Source organism: Capsicum annuum, chromosome 4 (genome assembly GCF_002878395.1).
Source record: "Capsicum annuum cultivar UCD-10X-F1 chromosome 4, UCD10Xv1.1, whole genome shotgun sequence".
Lineage (NCBI taxonomy): Eukaryota > Viridiplantae > Streptophyta > Magnoliopsida > Solanales > Solanaceae > Capsicum > Capsicum annuum.
In genome coordinates, this window is record NC_061114.1 from 147,115,119 (window position 1) to 147,137,387 (window position 22,269).

The 22,269-nt window shown below is 31.9% G+C and overlaps 1 protein-coding gene and 2 long non-coding RNA genes across 10 annotated transcripts; 1 reads left to right on the forward strand and 2 right to left on the reverse strand.

The window, feature by feature from the left end:
* Nucleotides 1-11,822: 11,822 nt before the first annotated feature.
* On the reverse strand, nt 11,823-15,890 carry LOC107869705. 4 transcript variants are annotated; one of them, XM_016716180.2, is made up of 4 exons: nt 15,478-15,877; nt 15,312-15,374; nt 14,967-14,985; nt 11,823-12,077 (listed from the first exon to the last, which is right to left on the reverse strand). In XM_016716180.2, exons 1-4 carry the CDS (start codon nt 15,571-15,573, stop codon nt 11,944-11,946), a joined length of 312 nt encoding a protein of 103 aa, XP_016571666.1. In that variant the 5' UTR covers nt 15,574-15,877; the 3' UTR covers nt 11,823-11,943. The 4 variants fall into 4 exon arrangements, 1 of the variants encoding a protein (XP_016571666.1); XR_007055158.1 differs by having other exon boundaries at nt 11,916-12,080; nt 14,878-15,368; nt 15,478-15,848; XR_001673910.2 differs by having other exon boundaries at nt 11,916-12,080; nt 14,878-15,374; nt 15,478-15,814.
* Nucleotides 15,891-16,842: 952 nt separating this feature from the next.
* LOC107867950 lies at nt 16,843-22,256 on the forward strand. 5 transcript variants are annotated; one of them, XR_001673463.2, is made up of 7 exons: nt 16,855-17,107; nt 17,206-17,272; nt 17,625-18,649; nt 19,579-19,672; nt 20,451-20,647; nt 20,842-20,940; nt 22,069-22,256. It is a non-coding gene; the product is annotated as an uncharacterized LOC107867950 (long non-coding RNA). The 5 variants fall into 5 exon arrangements; XR_001673461.2 differs by having other exon boundaries at nt 16,846-17,107; nt 17,206-17,284; nt 17,625-19,672; XR_001673460.2 differs by having other exon boundaries at nt 16,848-17,107; nt 17,625-19,672.
* LOC124898192 lies at nt 19,338-21,792 on the reverse strand. Its single transcript, XR_007055161.1, has 2 exons — nt 21,340-21,792; nt 19,338-19,628 (listed from the first exon to the last, which is right to left on the reverse strand). It is a non-coding gene; the product is annotated as an uncharacterized LOC124898192 (long non-coding RNA).
* Nucleotides 22,257-22,269: the final 13 nt, after the last annotated feature.

Genomic DNA, 22,269 nt, shown 5'->3' on the forward strand with positions numbered 1-22,269 from the left:
TGTTAGATTCGAAATGGGTTTTAGGTGTTGGATTGATGAAATGCAACACTTGGGTTAGTAGGACCATTTAGGCCATATTGAAATCGTAGAGATGAACACTTAGCTAATTTTCTTATGCTTTAGGTGAATTGGACTTCATTTATCATGTTTAGCATGAGAATGTCTTAGATCACTCAATATTGAGTAAAAATGCATTAGTCACTCATGCTTAGGGTAATATTGGCCTTAGCTTCTTACACTAATGAAGGTTGCTTTGGTTTCCATTTAACTTACTTAAAGTGCTTAAGAAGAATCTTTACCTTAGGGCTAATTGTGTCTTGCTATACATCTAAGGGTGGATATCGATACCTTAAGCGTAGTCCGGGGTAGAATTTGATCAAGAGTGTATTTCGAGAATTTAGAAGTGGGCTCTTTGACCCATCTTAAGTTAAGATTGATGATTAGTTCTCTTGAAACCCTCTAACGTTTGTTGAATACCTAGATAATGCCCTTCTTGAGGTAATATTGAGGAATCATGGTAATTGATTTTGGTGATAATGACATTGGAAGTAATGACCATACACTAATTGTTAGCTTGTAGTTATAATATGATAAGCTATTGACCATGTTATGGTAAGTTATAGGATATGCTATGGCTTTTTCTATGAATGTGCTAGAATTCATACTTGGATAACTATTGACAATTCAAATGATAAACTATCTTTTATGCTAATGATGATCTATTGAATATACTGTTGATAAGTCATTTCTCATGGTATTGGTTATAATTATGATCATGCTAAGAAATTATGCAAGTAATCATGCTAGAAAACATTCCTATTGATGATATTAGCAATTATGCCATAAATTATGTTAGATGCCATGCTTATAGATTATATGGAAAGTTATGCTATTAATTATGTTTGGAATCATGATGCTTGATTGTATGATCACTTATGCTATTGATTTTGCCACCGACTATGATGATGTGGCTACCAGTTTGAGTTTGGATATTACGATTATAACTATATTGATACCCTGCAAGGATAGAGGATGGTTATGATGAAATATTGATACCCGACAAGTTCAGAGGATGATTATGATGATTTATTGATACTCGACAAGTCCGGAGGATGATTATGATGATATATTGATACCTTACAAGGGCAGGAGATAATTATGATGATATATTAATAACCGACAAGGTCGGGAGATAATTATATTGATATGCCTATGCGTACATCTATCAATTCAAGTCCGATTATACCCTATGTATGGCTATCATACATATATATACATACATACATATATATATATATATATATTTGGGTAACATATTGAGATTAGGAATGTCGATTATAGTTCGAAAGTGGTAAATGATTATAAGGTGGTATAATTGATGATTAGTGATAACTAAGGATTAGTGGAGGATGTTGTTTAAGTGACAAACATTGACTAGTTGAACAATGAGGATTAGTTGGTAAATGATGATCAGTTAATAAATGATGTTAGTTGATAAATGATGGTTGTCTAATAAATGGTGACTACTAGATATGTGGTGCATAATTGTTAAATGATGATTATAGGTTATATGATGACTTGTAATCAAATGGATTAGTTGATAAGATATGGTTGGCTAATAAATGGTGACTAGTGAGTAACGATGATAAGGTTGTTAAATAATAGTAATATTATGGAATGTCGTTACATTGTCATATGTTGGTAAATGACCGATTAATGATAAATTATTGAATGATGGATAAATAATGAGTAGGCTATTTATAAGCGATGAATGGTTACTTTATTCTATCTTTGAGTGTACTCTCCAAGCATGTGGAAATCTGTGATGAGTTATTTAAATTTCGCACCAATTGGCATATGGGAGCTAATTTTTTAGTTTGAGATTGCTTGTGTGATGCGTTATAATTTTGATTTATTTACTTATATTGATATGACGATGTTGGCATGTGTTAACGCCTTATGTTATATTGATATTTCGATTAAATTACTTATTTTTTACAGCAGTATGGGAGATGATTCGGGTTTATTTCTGTACCTTAACTTAGTTATGTTATCTTGCATCTAATCATACTTATATCATGATTTAGCTCAATCGGCCAATGATGCCTACTGAGTATCCATTGTTTTGGTACTCATACTACACTTTTATACATTTTTGGTGCAGATTTGAGTACTATTTATCGTCGTTGATCGTGTTATGTTGATTATTCGGAGATAGGGTGAGCTCTTGGAGTTGGAGTCACCTATTTCTTTCTATCTTTAGATATTCAGTCTGTTGTTATCGAGAAAAATATTGTTGACTATTCAAAGTCTTTAAGTTGTATTATTAGATACTATTGTACTGGCTCTACCAATTCCTGGGATGGTATCTTGTATTGACTGCTTTATTTATTTAGAACTCTTTAATTATTTATAAGTGTGTTGTCCATTTATGCCTATGATTGGGCGTTGTCCACCAAGTTAACCCATTGCGTTTAGCTTCGGGTTACGGTTTAGCTTACCTACTGATGGGGTAAATCAGGTGTCATCGTGACTCGTAAATCGGGTTATTACACTTAAGGTGCATTGGAAGTGTGTAGGCAACCTTGGCGCAACTTGGGCGCAAACCAAGAACAACGATGACTGTTTTGACATGTGGGAGCAGACTGGACGCAATCCTTGGAGCAAGCTGGACGCAGGAGAGTGTCAACCTACTTGTTTGACATGCACCGGATCTACTACAGCAGATCAAGGGCAGTTCCAGCATAGCTCACCCGTCCGAGACAGCTTGCACTTGTACCATGTACTTCCCAAATAGTTCCCTTTTGTCCTCTCTTTGGAATATTCCTTAGAATCTTCAAAAGGTGCTTTGTACCAACACTTTTTCACACTTTTTTCTTCACTTTTGAGGATCAAACACCAACTTTTTGAAGAAAATTCAATATGAAGATTTGAATCTCCTCAAGAACTCAAAAAATTCTAACTCTTCAACCCTTTCTCAGAATGCGATGAAATTTTGAATCCAAGTTCTTTTCCACCTTCTAATCACATTCCAAACATCATTATACTTAAATTCTTAACCAAAAATTCTAGATTTTAACACTCACTTTCAATCTTCAAACTCGAGCTCCTCAACAATGGTAGATTCTCCGATTAAGCTCAAGTTCGAGATTTAGACTCTAATAGTGTAAGGTTTTACGATTCATTTTCGAAAATTCAAAAATATTCTATAACTTCGTGGCGAAAAAGAAGTCTATTTAATTGATTGAAAATTCTATTTAATTGATTGAAAAAATATTTTTTTAGAAAAAATAGAGTTGTCACTTAATTTTAGGAAAATTAAGAAACCATTTAAAAGGATAATTTTTGAAAGAAAGCCTTTTATTTAAAATAACCAGAGTCTAGGTAAGGATTCAAATAAATTCGAAAAAAGGTGTTAGGCACTTTTGAAAATCCACAAAGTGTGGCTTCCGACGGATTAAACTTGTTTGGCTAATTTTGAAAATTGTTTAAGTTACTTTAAAAAATCTTATTAAAAATCTTGATTTTATTTAAAAATCTTGTTTCAACAAATAGAATCTATTTCATTTAATTTATTCTAAGTAATAAAATAAACTAAACATCAAAGTTTCATAATAACTCTAACTTGAATAAATTTATCCGGATTAAGACTTTGAATTAAATAATTAACCCAACTTCTTAAATGTGAATTTTGAGTCGATGATAATTATGAGAGGATATAAGTAGATCCCCAAGTTATTCTTCGAGCCTAACTTTGCCTAAAATAGAGAAATTAAAAATTAAAATATTAAATAAAAATATAAATGAATAATTTCAATGTAATTTGCTCCTCGAGGATTCAACTAGATTAAACTAAATTATAAATAAATAATTAATTTAACTACAAGCAAATAAAGAAAGAACAGTAGAGATTTGGACCCCTCTCTAGCCCATCCAAAATCTGGTCAGCCCTAGGGCCTATTTTTAGGGGACTTTGGCCCATTTTCAGTTATGTATATCAGCTGTATACAAATTGTATATCAGCCTCCTTTTACTACGTTTTTTGTGTATACATTGTGTAAAACCCATATATTATCTTCCAAAACCTGCATATTTGTTTTTCTTCTCATCTTTCATTGTATATCACTTGTATACTGCTGTATATTTGATGTATACTGCTGCAAATCAGTCTTTTTGGCGACTTTGGCAAATGTTGACTCGAGGTTGATAGATGTGAGGGGGAGGGGAGTCTAAATATACTCGGCTCGGTCAGTTCATACATAAGAAATAAAAAGGGGATTAGAAACAAATTCAACTCCAAGTTGATGAAATAAATTCAAATAGTAAGACAATTTAATTTGAGAGCACAATTTCTAAAACTAAGGCTAGACATTAGACCACATATCATGCAATAGTTTACTGTTGAAGGCATTATGTGAAGCAGAATATGAGACGTAATTTAAACCAAGGCATTCTCATAGAATGATAATCTAAAACGCTTAAATGCAACTAAGGAAAATAAGAAAAACTAATTTAACATGGACTCATCATGATATATTTGAATTAGAATATGACAAGGAAGGAACCAAACGTGAACAACTTATTGCCCTATCATGTCATAGAAGAGAAAACCTGATGATACTTCAAATCCGTGATAACATGAAATTTGAACTCAAAAGAAAAGAGTACAACAAATTCCAATAGTGCAAGACATTTAAAAGAAAGAGAAAATACTCTCAAGCTCAATATACAAACTTGAGCTATACACTAAACATGAGCAGATTAGGCACTAGAAAATGTTTAAAAGTTGCCTGGATGACTTCAAAACACTACCAAATACCAACGCATCAACTGTTAAATGAGCTATACACTAAGCGAAATCACAAAATCTTCAAATAGGCCTACAGGTTCAAACCAAATTCCAGAAATTAAGTGAACTGGATTCACTATCCAATGTATAATAAAAACAAACTTAACCAACACAGCTTCAGATAAAGGAAAAAAAGAAGAAACAAACAGACAAATTGTAAACATCAACCAGGCGATTAGGGGTGGCAAACGGGCGAATTGAATTGGATTTGGACAGGTTAAATATGGATCGAGCAAAAATGGTTTGGATTGCAATCCGCCCATATAAATATGGGTAAATATGAATTTGGTCAAATATGGATTGGGTAAAAATGATTTCAACCCATTTAACTCCTAAATTAAAAACTTAAAACTTCTATATCATATCAACTTGATTTTTTTTCCATTTCTTTTTTTTTTAGTTTTTTCTTTTTAGTTTTTTTTGTCTCTCTTCTATATGTAGCCTCTAATTTTCTTTTTTTTTATTTTTTTATTTTTTCGTCATTTCTTTTTTTTCTCTCTCTTCTATCTCTACCCTCTACCCTTTGTTTCTCTTTCTTTTTTATTTTTTTTATTTTTTTTTTAGTCTCCTTTTTTTCTATTTTTTATTTTTTTGTTTTTACTTCTTTCTCATTTTTTTCCTTTTTGGTTGTATTTTATGTTTTATATTTTTTTTTATTTTCGAAGATGGTTAAGTAGAGTACAAATTATGGATGGTGACTAAAATATTGTAACCACTCAATATATTTGTTTTCACCATCATCTTTTTTCTTTTTTCCTTTTCTCCTTTTTCATTATTTTTTCTTTTGATTTTTTTTGTATTTTTTTTCTTCAATTCTTTATTTAAGCTTTTTTCTCTCTTCTATCTCTAACTTCTACCTCTCTTTCTAATTTTTTTTTTCCATTTTTGGTTTCCTTCTTTTTTTTATGATAATGAAAATACCATAAGCGCATATTGATTTATATTCACCCAACAATTATAATTCGAGGGCTATGTGGATCCTCAGTCATATATAATTTAATCTCAAAAAAATATAATTAATTCATATACTTTTTTTTGGTTTTTCATCCGATTTTCGGTGCCTGCATTGGAGCCCCGACTAATCCGAATTGCGCGTTGCAGGGCCCATTAAGGTGGCAGCGCTCCCAAAAGAGTTTTCTCCATAACCAGGGTCGTACCCTCGACCTCTGGTTAAGAGTGGAGCAGCCCCATCCACTGCACCACAATCCATGTTGATTTTAATTCATATATTTATTAGTATATAAATACAAATGATAAGTTGCACATATTGACAACTAAATTATTCAAATACAAATAATAAATTTATTTGAAATATATAGTATGATACAAATAAATTTAAAGTAAAAAATATAAAATGCAATGACAAAAAAAAAAATGAGGAAAAGAATATAAAAAAATAAGAAAAATGACAAAAATGACGAACCAAGAATGAAAAGGGGGGAACGAAAATACAAAAAAAAAAAGAATGCAAAGAAATAAAATTGAAAAGGAAAAAAATGATGAAAAAGAAGAAAGAAAGTGTAAGAAACGAGTTAAAAATAAGTGGAAAAAATGAAAAAGGAAAAAAAAGTAAATTAAAGGAAAAAAGAAAGAAAAAACAAAAAAAAAAAGAAATAAAAGATAGAAACAAATAATAATAAAGGAGTGAGACTATGGATTATATTTAATTGATAAGAGATGTTATGAATTATATAGGCTAAATGGGATAATTAGAAGCTTATATTTATTAACTCATGTAGGTCTCAAGCGAATACGAATGATGAAATAAGAACAAGAAAGGGGAAAGCGAAAAAAAAGAATACAAAGAAAAAGAAATAAAAAAATAGATGAAAAAATGAGAAAGAAAAAAAGAAATTATAAGGAATGAGTAAAAAAATAAAAAAGAAAAAAAAATAAATCAAAGGAAAAAAGAAAGAAAAAAAAAAGAAGAAAAGAAACTAGAAAAAAAAATTGAAACTTTAAGCATAAGTGGGTGATCTCTGTGTTTAAATGGGTACCTATATTTTATCCATTTTGTATATGAACTTTTAAAATGAGTTGAAATTCATATTTACCCATATGAGTGATCCAATTAACTAAATATGAATTAAATAGATTCTTTTTATAAATATGGATTGAAATTGTCACCTGCAGGCGATGACACAAGTTTAAAGTGTGATCTTCGTTACCTCATCAATTATTCCATTTCCACTCTCACCTAGTGTGAGATTCAAACCATTAAAGCTATATCAAAATAATAAATCCTAAATTCTATAGCAAATGATTTCACCATAACTACGATTACGGATGAAAAAATGCTATTAACGCGAAGAAAAAGAAAAGCTAGTATATTAATGAGAAATATTTGTTTATCTTTTATGGGGAAGCAAACGGGACAAATGAGCGTCGTCGGGTTTTCTTCGCACCATCACAGGAAAACAAACTTGATTCCTTAGTTTAAAATTTCGAGCGCAAATGAGTCTTATCTTAAAGAATTTCTTAGCATTGAAATCTTCTCCAATAGCAAAATCCCACGCTTTGGAGGGTTTATGTTATCTGATCTCTCCCCTTTTCAACAAAAATAGTAGAAGTATTAGAAATGGATAGGGATCAATTCTATGACGCCCGTTGATGTGGGAACCAACAAATTGAGGGTAATTTTGGAATATAGCTGAGGGATAAGGATAGGGTGACGTGGAAGTGTACAAAATCGTACTAATTAGTACAAATTCAAATTTTGTAGTTTAAATTTTTGGTTTGGGATTGATTTTGCTTGTTGCCGCGGTTCAAATTTGCCAAAGTTGTTGCATTGAAATCATTGTTGGTGTCGGGTTGTACATCTGGATCGGGTCGGGTTGGTCGCGGGTTCGCTGAGTTTGCTGTTGTTGTCGGCGTTATTGCTGAAGCTGGGTTGTTGGTTGTTGATGTTGATGTTGCTTTTGTTAATACTGGAGTATTCTTTTGATTGGTGTATTGTTTGAGATGGAAAGGAGTGGATCGGGTCAAGAAAAACAGAAAAAGGGGATGGGCCAAATAGGGTCAGGGATGTTGGGTTCGGGAAGTGGACTGGTTTGGTTGTTAACATTGGTCTTGGGCTGGTTAGGAGAATTAGGGATTTAGATGGGTTAGCAATTTAGGTTATTCGGGTAATGGTAAATTTGATTAGGATTAAGTAAACTCCATTTGAATTTCAGGCACGTTGAAAATCAATTGGTCATTTGCAATTATGGCCAATTGATTTTAATTGTGGCCAAAATTTAATAAATTGACTCAAATTGAATTGTTATTCAATGTGAATTAATAACCAATTTAATTTCGAGTTTCTTGATTTAATAAAATCAAACACATATTTTTTAAAATGAATTATTTTTGTGAGCAAATTATATTTAAATCAAGTTTTTTCCATTCGAATTAATTTTCAAGATAACCGTTGGTTAAAATATGATTTTCATAAAATAATTATTTAAGTAAGAAAATTATACGATTTCTTATATAAGAAAATATATGATCGCTACTTAAAATGAAAAATTACGTAGATAAATATTTTGGATAGTTTTTGTCCAGATAAAATAAATATTGTAATTTTATTTAAAATCGAAAAGACTCAAATTTAAACTTAGTGGTGAAGGCAAAAATTAGGTGTCAAAATTAGGGAACAATAATCTAACACTAAAAACACAAGAAAACAATAAAATCAAAGACTCAAAATTATAGTAAATTTTTTTTGTGATTTTAAATTTTTTTTAACACAAATAGACCCAAGATTGACTTTGTAGGAACGAAATCAAGTTCGTCTCTGATACCAAATAATAAGAGAGGAAAACTACGAAGATGAAAGAAACATAAAATAAAGGAAAACACTAAAACAAAGAAAATAAGATAGAAAATGAAAATGGATAAATAGATTGACACAAAATGATAAAGAGAGGACAACTAAAGAGTATGTTAAACCCAACGATCTTCCTATCAATTATCAAAGCACTAACCTCCTACGTAGACCTCAAGGGAATGAAATCCTGAGCAACCCACATTTCTTACAATCAAATAAAGCTCCAAACAAGCTTCAATAACACTCTCATGTGTAAACTTACATTCAAAATCATCTACCCTGAAATGAAGAGAGTCACAGCTATTTATAGGCCAAGGCCATTTATTACAACTGGGCCAAAAAGTGACTCTAAATACTAATTGGGCTTAAAAGTGATCCAAAAATTTAAATTCAATAGTAGAGTGGCCTTATATTGGTACCTATGCTAACCCGTGGCCCAAGTTATTATCCAACTGCAATGTTGCTCATTATTCCCTCAGAAGATATCATCAAATGTAGCTATTACCGCGCTCCAAGTTATCTCCAATCACGTACTTTCTTTTCTAGAATGATCATGTCTTGAATCCCTTAGGTGTGGTCCTTGAAGCATATATCCCAAAAGAATGGACAAAAGAGTAAAGTCAATTCATCTTGTATCAATAATGAGAGTGATCCTAGTTCCATGTTTGTAGATGAGTCCACTGAAGACATCTTAAATGTTAAGCCAACACAAATTATTTTTGAGTCTAACAAATCCTGCATTAATTCAGTGACTAATTCACAATGGTTATAACTACCTGTTGATCTCTCAAAATAACTCAATGCTGAACCAGCCTATTAATGCTGTTGTAACATCTGCGGTAAATACTTCAGAAATAGTTGTAACATCTTTACTAGATGGTATAGCTCAAACATCACCAACACCACATAAACATCACATGATCACTATAAATAAGGCTAAATCAGTTGTTTTACCTCATCTATCTCTTGTTGCAAGCAAAAGAAACCATGAAGGAACCAAGTCAATAAATAAGGCACTGAAATCACCATATTGGTTCATAGTGATGCAGGATGAGATAAACATTTTGCACAGCAACAAGACCTGGATATTAGTATCAAAATATGCAGGTATAAACTTGGTTGGATCCAAATGAGTATTTAATACTAAATTGCAGGCAAATAGAGCAGTTGATAGGTAAAAAGCAAGGCTTGTTACTAAGGGTTTCTCTCATCTTGAAGGGATAGATTTTGAAAAAACCTTCAACCTTGTAGTTAAGGCTATAACTATTAGAGTGGTGTCAGTAGTTGTTGCCTCAAATTGGAAAATTAGACAACTTGATGTCAAAAATACATTTCTACATGGTAATCTGCAGGAAGAAGTCTACATGAGTCAAGCTCCAAGATTCATTGACTTTATGTATCCAAATCTTGTGTGTCTGTTAAAGAAGGCCTTGTATGATCTTAAACAGTCACCTAGATCTTGATTTGACGGATTTAGTATGTATTTACTTCACTTGGATTTGTTTATATGAAGGAAGACCCCCCCCCCCCCCAATTTACTTTACATAATCATAGAGGCACTATTCTACTGTTGTTGTATGTAAATGATATATTATCATAGGAAATTATCAAAAACATGTCTGAAAGGTGGATTCTAAACTTGGAAATGAATTTGCAATGAAACATCTTGGTCCTTTATATTTCTTTCTAGGTATTGAGGTCAAGTATTTCCTAGGTGGCCTTCACATGAGTCAGGGGGAAATATGTTGCTGATTTACTTGAGAAAACTGAGATGACACAAGCAAAGGCAATAAATACACCACTTGCACAGAAGCATGATTTAAATGAGGTTGCTAGTGGTCTTGTTGATACAACCATGTATAGGAGGATTATAGGAAGTCTTTAGTATTTGACACTCAGTAAACCTGACATCACTCATGTTGTAAATCTAGTTAGTTAGTTTATGCAAAGTCCAAATAATGAACATCTTTAAGGAGTTAAGAGGATGCTCAGGTACATCAAAGATACACTGCATCATGAACTCAAAATTATATCACACTCACCCTGCTAGTTGTATGTTTATCCGGATGCTAACTGGGGAGGTTGTACTACAACTAGGAGATCAACCATAGGCTACAACATCTACTTAGGAGCAAATTGTATTTTGTGGACCTCTAAGAAGTAGACAACAATGGCAAGATCTGGGGAGGCTGTACTACAACTAGAAGATCAACCACTTGCTACAATATTTACTTAGGACAAATTGTATTTATTGGACCTCTAAAAAGCAAATAACAATGGCAAAATCTAGTGTTAAAGTGGAATATGGAACTTTAGCTTGTGCTACAGCTGAGATGACATGGATTCTTTACTTGCTTCATGATATTGGAGTATATCTTAAGACAATTCCTATACTGTATTATGATAATTTGAGTGCTCTATACATGACAGTAAATCCGATTATGCATGCCAAAACAAAACATATGGAAATGAATTATCACTTTGTTAGAGTAAAAGTATCCGAGGACAGTTGCTTACTTAGTCTATCAAGTCACAAGACCAGCTAGCTGACATTCATACCAAGGCCCTGTCAAAACAGGTGTTTGTATGTGTCAGAAGCAAGCTAGGAATGAGTGAACTACCACTCACTAGTTTGAGGGAAAGTGTTGATGATATTGATCAAGCTAAAGATAATGATCAACATGATCATGATCACAAATGTGATCGGCATTTAGAGATAGAGAATATGAGGAATGTAAGGTAATTGTAGTTAGTCTATCTTAGTATTGTAATGGCAATAGACATCTACTTATAAAGATAACTATAGTTAATATTCTTGTAACCGGTCTAGAACTTTACAACTACATTGTATCCAACTCTTATAAGAAAAAGCATGTACTCGACTTCTTAATCATTAATAACATAAGTTGATTCTCTCCATTAAGCTTGAGAATTCTACAAAAATGACAATCAGTATGAAAAATTATTTATGAAACTTATTTTTCTTAATTTCATAAGGGAGGTCATTTTCTTGTTCTTTTAAAGACATAATATTCTTAGAGAAAATAATTCTAACCAATTAAACATAAAAAATATTTAATTGCAAAAGATTTTTGAGGCAAGCGACAAAGAAAATCAGCTCATAAAATCTCGGAGACATAATAAAAAAGTACAAAGATTTAATTCTTTTATTAATTTGCACGTAAAGGAGTCAGAAATAAGGTACAATTTTTTTTTTAAATAAACATATGAGGTAACAAAAAGTAGAGAATTAAGAGGTAACAAAAAGTAGAGAATTGAGTGTCAATCATGTGGTGCAAGAAGAGTGGAAGAAGTGCATGAGGAAAATAAATCTTCGACAGATTGAAGCTTGTTCGTTTGAATATTCACATGTCAGAGTCACCTTCTTCTCCACCACACTTACCAATATAGCTTTTGTTTCTCCTGCAATTCACTCTCTCATAGTTAAATATTAAAAACACTGAAAATTATGCTTAAATATACCATCAATCTGAGCTTGATATGACAGCAAGTTCTAATTTTAAAATACGAGAAAGGGCTCGTATTATCAAAAATAATTTCATTATATTTCTTTTTATACTTTCGATCTAAATATATCATTTTTATTACGCTTTTGGTCTAAATACACCTCTCTCATTATATTTTTATGTTGATTTATCCCTTATATTTAATGGCAAGACACATGGCGATTTTAAAAATAAATAGCACATTCCTAATTTTAAATACGTGATTCACTTTACAAACTCATCCATTTAACCCTTTCCGAAGTGCAGAGAATGGGTTTGGGTGGGTTAAAATGTGTGGTTTGTAAAATGAATCGAGTATTTAAAATTGAGAATGATTGGATTATTTATTTCTAAGCTTGTCGTGTTTGACCATTAAAATAATGGTAAATTGGCATAAGAATATAATGAAATAGTTATATTTGAATCAAACGTTAAAATAATGATAAATTGGCATAACAATATAATGAAATGAAATAGTTATATTTGAATCAAAAGTACAACTATCGATATATTTAAACTATTTTTGATGGTACATAAATATGGTTTGCTCTTTTCCATTTAAAGTAATCGTGGCAGCAAGAAAAGGGATCATTTGTCAAACTAATTAAATTAGTAAGGTAAGGCTTAGAACTCGCACCACTATTAGTGAATTGGTTATTTATATGGCTGCACATATATGCATAGGACTAGTCATTTTCACTTCAAATGGGAAATTATTGGATAAATTTTCCAAACCAATTGAAGGGAAAAGGGTAGAAATTTCTTGAAGACAAATGGGCATATGACATCACTTTGTGCCAAAAGAGTGATTAATTTCCTGAAAGCAATGGTAATTGAAATCCAATGCAAACCCAGTGCCCAGTGGTCCAACAAAGCAAGTTGTATGAATAGTGACTGGTCGTCAACAAACGGTGAATGTACTACCCGCTAAGCCCATAATTTCACATAGATTTATTTAGACGAATTGCCTGGCAGTGTCTAAAATGGGGACTTTAAATACTTGTTTTGAACAGGTTTAGAGGTTTAGATAAAATTTCGTAAAGCATAGGAACCAGGATAACAATTCTGAATAATACAAAAGTCTCTTACGCTATTTCACCATTTCACCACAAAAAGCTTAAAATGATGGATCATCAATTTGCACCCAATACTGAAGGTAGCTAAGGAAACTAGATCTCTTCCCGGCTAAATGCTAGAACAATACTCCCTCCGTTTCATAGTAAATGAATTATTGAATTTTGGCACATAAATTAAGAAAAAGAATCAAAAATATAAATTTAACATAGTTTTCTATTTTTACCCTTGAATAGTACAAATCATTTTTATTTTATTCCTTTTTAGTTGATGGACCCCTTGGTTGTCAAATCCTCAAGGATAAATTTAAAAAAAAATTTAATAATTCACTTATTTTGAAACATTAAAAATACTCCAACAATTCATTTATTATGAAACGGAGTGAGTAAGAAAAGAACACAAGTACGTGACTGTGACTATGACTATGACTGTGACCAATCAGAAATATGTAAGTTTAACTGTACAAGCTAAGCTCTTTCAAGAGCAGTGCCGGAGTGATTTTTTATTTTTTTTGGATCCTGAAAATTTTAACAACATGAATTAGTTAAAGGAGATTCAACATCAATTATATATATATATATATATATATATATATATATATATATAAGTTTTAATTATATATAAATAGTAAAAAAATTTGTTGAAGGAGGTTCGGATGAATCTCTAAATATAAGGTGGCTCTGCCCCTGTTCAAGAGCATGTATATTTTTTTTAGAGAGGGGGGAGGAGGGTTAATATATCTATTAATTACAGTTAAGGTCGATTTGGATTGGTTATTGGTAAAAATCATAACCAGATAAGTTTAATCGATTTTTAAATTTCTAAAATCAAATCTAACCAACACAAAAAAATAACCTTCGATTTGATTATTATTGGTTTAATTCATTTTGATTCGATTCTTACAGTTGAAAACTTTAGCTAATTATAAAAATTGAAATTTAAAAAAAAAAAAACAAATCCAACTCAACATATGAGCTGTCAATCAAGTGTTGTACCTCACCATTAAAACTAAAATGTTAATTCAGTGTTATATTTAAGCAAAGTCACAAATAAAATCATATGAACGCTTCTACAAAAAAAATAATTAGAAACTACATATAAGAGAATCATATGATAAATTCCTTTGAAGGGGAACAAATAATTTTTTTTCTCAATAGGAACCAAAAAGAAAATTCACAACTGCCAAAATCATTTTGAATCTCATAATGTATTGACAATTAGATGGAGACATATGACTAAAAGTATTATGGCTAAATTTAAATTCATGATTAAAATTTAAAATGTAACAAATTTAAAAAATGAATATTTATGTGGTTTGATTTTGGTTTACTCTAAAATAACCAAACTGAATTGATAAAAAATTTCTTATCTTTCTATCCATCTATCCATCCATATATATATAGATGGATGGATAGATGGATAGAAAGATAAGAAATTTTTTATCGATTCAGTTTGGTTATTTTAGAGTAAACCCAAAATCAAACCACATAAATATCCATTTTTAAAATTTATAACCAATCCAAATCAAACCTAACCAAATATCGATTTTTTTAATCGATTTGATTTAATTGAAAGTTCAATTTGATTTTTAACCAAATCATGAACACTCCTAATTACAGTAAATGGATGGAAGAACTTACCCAAAAAGCCTAGAAATATAGATGCTCAGTTGAGATGGGATATGATTGCATCACGATGCTTAAGGACACGATCTAATAGATCATTGTACCGAGTAGTTGGATCATAATCTCTTACCATAAAAATGGCAGCATGCGCAGCAGCACCAACTATGAGAAATCCACCAATCCACATGTGATATGTGAACAATGATAGTTGTGTACCATAGTCAGTAGCTAGATATGAATAAGGGGGCATGGAATACATATGATGAGCTACAACAATGATTAAAGAGCCTAACATAGCTAAGTTAAGAGATAATTGAGCATGCCATGACGTTGTAACTACAACTGTACAAGCTAAGCTTCTTTCAAGAGCATATATGGTTTTGGGGGTTAATATATCTATTAATTACAGTAAATGGATGGAAGAACTTATTGTTCATCTTTGACATGACTTCAGCCACCCTCTGCTGGCATTTGGTGCACTGGTAGTCCGCCAAGAAGACGACTTCCTGCACCTGCCCCTCCCGAGAACAGAAAAAATAAAGGGGGAACAATTAACTCTAGAAAATGTTATGGTTGGACATGTTATAATTTGGGTGGAAGGAAAAATGTACTTACAAGTGGTATGGACAAGGATTCAATAGAAGCCAGCAGTGTAACTCGAGGATTTGGCATCCTCATTGACACATCTTCTCTATTCTTTTTACGATGCATGTTTTCTCTTTCTAACTTAATTGCTAATGTTTCTACAATATACCAGAAACTGGATTTTGCGTGAAATTAAAAGAGTTACGAGAAGGATTTATCAACAGCTCTCATCACCATAATGATAGATAAGTCTCATCTTTTCCTGATGGATCTTTATTTGTGAATTCAAGAAAATATACCATGTACCCGTTAAAAGGTGGAAAAAGTTTTTAAGTTATAAGTTGACTCTTACAAGCAACCCACTAACTATGTATGGTTTCAACTTGAATTATTGCATTTACGGACTACTAATTAGGGTTGCTTAAAATATTAGATCTCTCATAACCCCACACCCAGCCATGTTAATTAATTAGTTCCTATATCCATTCAGGTCTGTTCGTACTTAGGTAAAGACAATTAGACCCCACAACTAAATTTTGGGAACTTTCTAGATCGCGATCGATAACGGATTTAATAACACCATTATTCTCCTAGCCAACGCGCTAAGCTTTCAAGAAAGATTAATTATATAGTTTAGTAGGGGTTTACCCACTTAATGAGGACAAATTTTAGGACTTGACTACAAATCAAAATATATATTTTTCTATAATATAGAAAGATGGGTTTGACATGTGTGTTACATGTCCAGAAAGTTTCATTCAAAGGGTATTTTTGTCATTCTACTCTACAAATGATACGTGTAGCAACTACAATTTCTTAAAAACAGGTGGCAAAGTCAACTTTTATCTATTTATGTTCCTGTGATATTTCTATGTTCAACAAGAAACAAAAAGAGCAAATCCAAGCTATAATTGTGTAGATTACTCAAAGCACTTCATTGAAATTCGATTTCTATCGTATACTAATTTTGTACTTTTAATCAATTTTGATTGTTGTCGATTTAGCTGAATCAATAAAGATCGCATCTTTTTTATTAAAATCATTTGATTTTTGTGAATCAGATTTTTTGATATATGATATTGATTGCCGAATCAAAAACCCTCTTCAGATTCACGATTCTGAAGAGGGTTTTAGGTTAGCCGAAAGAGGATGGAGACCACCTCATTAATGCTTTTTCACGATAAGAGTTATGCTCTCTTGATGGTGTTATTTTAGAAGGAATAAATAATAATTCCTCCGTGAATAATCTAATTTGACTTTGCATGAAATTTAAGAAAATAAAAAAGATTTTTAAATCTTATGATGTTAAATTAAAGATATATCCTTCAATCTTGTGGTCTGCCACGTGAAAATTGAATTTAAAAAATTATTAAAAACAAAAAAAATTTACTAAACAGAAAAATCGATTATTCTTTTTTTTTTTTTAAATAAACTCCTCACCATAGCCCAAAGTCAGATACTACTGTTGCATTTTTTTTTTATGGGATTAGTTTTTTGTCTTACACAGTAATTGCAATTGACCTTGAAACTGATTTTTTATTTAGTGTGTGTAGATGATATAGAGTTTGGAACAGTGCATATGACGAGAAAAATAAGGTGCTAGGATATTTTTGAGAATTCAAATTTTCCTTTTCATTTGTACTCTTTGCGCCAATCACAGGTAATTGACAAAAATTTTATAGAAAGAAGAAGAATTATTGAAGATTTTTGATGAATATTCTTTTGCCAATGTTCATTGACGACCCAAATGGAAAATAGGTTATTCGAAGCCGCTCAGGGAATTTCAGGGGAACAAAGAGGGTTCTGGAAGGCGTAATGACGACTGGTGACAGGCTTAGTATTTTATTTATTTTATGTTGGTTGTATTGATTGCTTCATGATTTTGTTTATACATTTGAGAAATTCAATCAAAATCTCAGTTGGTGGCGATTATTTATCAACATCTGTTTAGTTAGATTTTGATTTAACTATTTCAATTCTCTAAAAAATGAAACGTAACTCATTATTTGTAAGCATTTCATTTATTTGATGTAGGTTGTATTGGTAACAAGGAGTATCTTTGCAATCCTAAACAACCAACGATATCTCAATTTTGTTAAACATATGTTAAGTCTTTTGTGCACTGTTGTCATATCTGTTTTCGAAAGATATTGAACAATTTAATATTTTTGATGTAGGCATTAGCTTCAGATTTATCAAGCCCAGATGATCAGGACGATTCAATTATTGTGGAATACGAGGATTTTTTGAAGTTAAGATAGCCACTAATGGAATGTTTTGAGGTTTCTCCATGAGTGAGATCCAAAATTAACGCACGAGCTCAACGTTTAAATTCTTACCATGTAGTCCATTGCATTTGTTATTATGAGTTTGTAGTATATTTTTACATATACATTGCACTCCGTGTCAATTTAAGTTGAAGCAAGATACATCTGCCTTCGTGGGTGGATACATCCTATGTTACTATCAAAATGATCATCTTTCTCCATTTTGAAGGCCTCGGGAGAGATCTCTTCTCTGCGCTCCCCAAACGATCATCAACTATCACCCAAGAGAATAGAGTTTTTTATCATCTCTTTGAAAAATGTATTAGAAAATATATTTCAGTTTTCTAATCAAGCTACAAAAACCAGATATGAAATTTAAAGTCGAACAGTAAACACAAAAAAGAAACATTTGCAAAGAAAATGCCTTAAGCAGAGAGAGGCATAATAGACTACTCAAGTACTTTATTTTTCTGGACATATTATAGAGAAACACACATCATGATACACATTTTAATTGATCAGTATTGGTTGTGTCTTCTTCCCCATAATGACAGATCTAACCAGATATGTACTACTCAGTCGTTGCCGGCAGGCAAAGTAACTCTGTATTTGTTGGATTTTTTACAGGATTAAATGACTCTCTATGGATACTTGAAATGTGTACAGGAGAGTGAATGTGTGTTACGTAGCCAGTGACTCATGTTAACATGTTAGACCAGCTTGAATGACAAACTATGCATATATTGATTTTTTAAAAGTAACAATGTGTGCATTACGAGGACCACATTGCTTACTTGCCATTTATAGGTGGTGTTTGTTGTATTCTGATGTATTATTATTTCTTCCATATAATGAGAGACCTCGAGACAGGAAATTCACGGGATTTTGGTTTCATTAGTTACTATTCATTTGATGCCTCTGATGCAGCAATTGAGGTAATTGTTCTTTTATCTTTTTGCTTACCAACCATAAATTGTAAGGATACATGATACTTTGCCACTTACAAGTCAAAAAAGTTCAAATCTAAGTATTACCTATTGTTTGACTTGGAACAAATACTTTTTTTAGTGTTTAGTTTTTAAAGTATGATGCATTTCCGATCAGAATTGAGAGGATAAGCTATTTGCATGCTATGGAGATTGTAATGTGTAAATAATGGAGTATTTTTTGGTTTGGTTTGTACTATTATTTTATTTGGTTTGGTTTAGTCATAACTGGTAAAAGTTGCTGCCATGTGACTAGGAAGTCACGGGTTCAAGACTTGGAAACAGCCTCTGGCAGAAATGCAAGGTAAGGTTGCGTATGATACACCCTTGTGGTGGGGCCCTTTCCCGGACACCGCGCATAGCGGTAGTTTTAGTGCACCGGGCTGCCCTTTTTTTAGTCATAATACAATCATATTATTGGAGCTTTCATTTAATTTCTGAAAGATAGATCAAGCGGCTGTATATGAATGTGACCAATTGACGGATTTCCTAGATTCCTTACTTTTTGAAGGATTGGCATTGCCCTCTGGTTGTTGTAATAAGCTGATAGCAATAAAATTTCACAAATAAATAGGGAGTATGTAGGACACATCTTCCAAGCATTGCATATCTCATCTCAGACACGTTTAAGTGGTCAATATATTAATTTAGAACTGTCTATTGCGATGCCTAAATTGTAATATAATTTACCTTCCTGAAATCCTATTAAATATAAAGACCTGCAATTAGTAAAGATACGGTTTACTTGAGTTTACATGTTTGGAAAAGTCTTTGGATTTTTAATCTACTGTTGCTTTTTAGATTTCAAATCCTTTGTCCATGTTAGATGCTTTCTAGCTGATGAATCTGGACTGACTTCTAACTTGGCATTTCTGCAGGCAATGAACGGTCAATATCTTTGCAATCGTCAAATTACGACGTCCTATGCCTACAAGAAAGATACAAAGGGGGAACGTCATGAAATCCCTGCTGGTAAGAATTTGTGTTTAAGAAAAATGAAGTTGAGAACGCTAGGAAATGGATACTTGTCTTTGATCAAGATTGTTGAACTCTGTTTTACTTATGCGATCATAATTTGGATATGTAAGTTGAATTTTAAGTAGTGATTTGGAATCATAAGTTTATAGTATGAGTACTTTGGAAATTCTTCAAAGTGGGTAACAAGGGAACGCATGAGGTGGTTTATTAAAATGCACAAGTTGCTATTGCACGTCCTTTGATAACTAAAATACCGTAAGCAAATCTCGAGCATAATTGTATTACCATATTCTACATAAGTAGTGTTTCTTTTGTTGAGAGTAGTAACCTAGCATTAAATCGAAATATCATCGACTATTATTGCAGATGTCATGAGACCAATTTGGTCCTTGTGTAGTAACCCATATGAAAGAGAGAACAATATAGCTGATTTTTAGCAGGGAAGGTGCTTGTGCAATAAGTGTTACATGTATAGAGAAGATATGAAAAGAAAAAACCACCCACCACCCCACCTGTATCACTTTTAGGTAGCTTACAACTTTGGAACATGTTTTAACTCATTTAATTAAAAATGGACAATGCCATACTCAACAAGCAGTTATTGTTAATTTGTTATGATGGAATAACTTGAACGTCACAAAGTTGAAGAGGATGGTGTAAAAAACTATTCATTCATTCAGTTGGTGGTCCATTTGATGTTTTGAAGGTAGAGAAAAACACATCAGTAAAATCAAATTGAAATTTGTATGATGATGTCTCTTTGGTGTTCCAGACCTCCTTACTTGTGGTATGACACGGGGTATGTTGTTGTTTTCTATTTCGTGCGCGTCCAAGTCTTTCTGATGTGGAAATTGAAAATTCTGACGGATGGAGTAAGTTCGGGTCACTCTTCCCTAACCGTGCCCCAAAGGGTTGGTGCTACTCTTGAACTACATTGGGGGAGCAACAAATACTGAAATTTTGTCTAAGGTAAGGCACTTAAATTGAATACAACTTAAAGTGCCGGCAATATTATTTTTTCATAATGAATATTCATGGCCTGGCCAGTTGAGGCATTAGCTGAAATTCCTATAGTAACAAATATTAAACTCATTTGACAGTATCCCAAATGGTTTCTGGTTGTTTATTGTTCTTATGGATTTAAATACGTTGATTTCTTGCAGCAATGAACAGAATGTTTTTGGTGTTGCTCTCTTTAGATTAATGATCAAGTTGATTTGGATTACAAAGCTGTTTCTACTTACATAGCCACGTGATAGAAGGTGCTTGACAATAATCGTAATTTTATTGAAGTTGTAGTCAGCTATAACTGTAAAATCAAATCTTTGTAGAATAACCATCATTAATAGTATTTAACGTTACTGATTTAATTGAAAAATGAATTAAATGATGTAAAATTATTTCAAAAATCAAATAAGCTTTAATTAGAGGAACTGGCTCTAATTGCACTTAAATCTACAGTCACGACTTTGTCATTGATATGTGATACCATTCCGGGTAAGCCGGTGAGGCACCCTGCTTTAATTTAGCCAGTTCCTTTGATTACAATTATTACCCAAAAGAAAAGAAACTTTCACATGCTCTACATGTTTTGAAGATTAAAAGCATAATAGGATCAGTAATGTCTTTTTATTTTTGAGAAGTATATTTTGTTGACATACCTTTAACTACCTTGCATGTATGCCTTTATGCTCTTTGTTGAAGAATTTCCTATCAACTTATGTGAGTGAGCTCCTTCACTAATTGAATAATTGCACATTAAATGCTGGAAAAATGGAATAATACTAAGACATTTCCTCCCATATAGCCTTAAAACTGTTGTAACACCATTGAATTTTTGAAAATTTTTGAGCTGGTATTTCAAGATATCCTCCACATGATAATGCTGTCAAAACTTTCTTACTGCTCCTCTACTACTTCAATAGTAAATTGCAAGTTTGCAACTTTTCTTTATTATTTTGATATGTTTAAACTACAACCTTCTGTTAAAGTAGGTAAGATGGAAGTAACAAGAATGTACAAAAGTCACTGGACGTAGCTTCTTTATGCACTTATCTATAAGGTCCAGATATTGTCTACATCAATTACGATATTCATTGTACACAAAAAGTATATCTAATCCTCATATAATGTATGCTCAGTTTTTCTATCAAAATCACCATATGAAGTGCCACTGGGTGAAGAGGAATAGCCGCCACCTCAATTTCAACTTTTGTTGTTTTGGATATCTTGATCTGATAATATTGTGCACCTTATCTATAAGATTTTCGTAACTTAGTAGTGGTTCAGAACATTTCAGTATCTATTAATTGAAGTATCTTTTATTTCAGACTTTCTATGAAATAATCCTATGAGTACTAATCCTACATCTTTTTAATCTTTTGTAACAGATTTCAATCTTATCATCAACAATCAAAATAATCGATCACACAACACATCATACTTTCTTATCATGTGGAGGAAAAACTATTTTGTAAAACTTTCCTCCTTATCGAGTACCGTCAAATAGTTATTATATAAAATATTATCATTTTAAGTTAATGTACATTTTATATTTACATTTCGTGTCTTAGGATGCATCTCATCAGTGT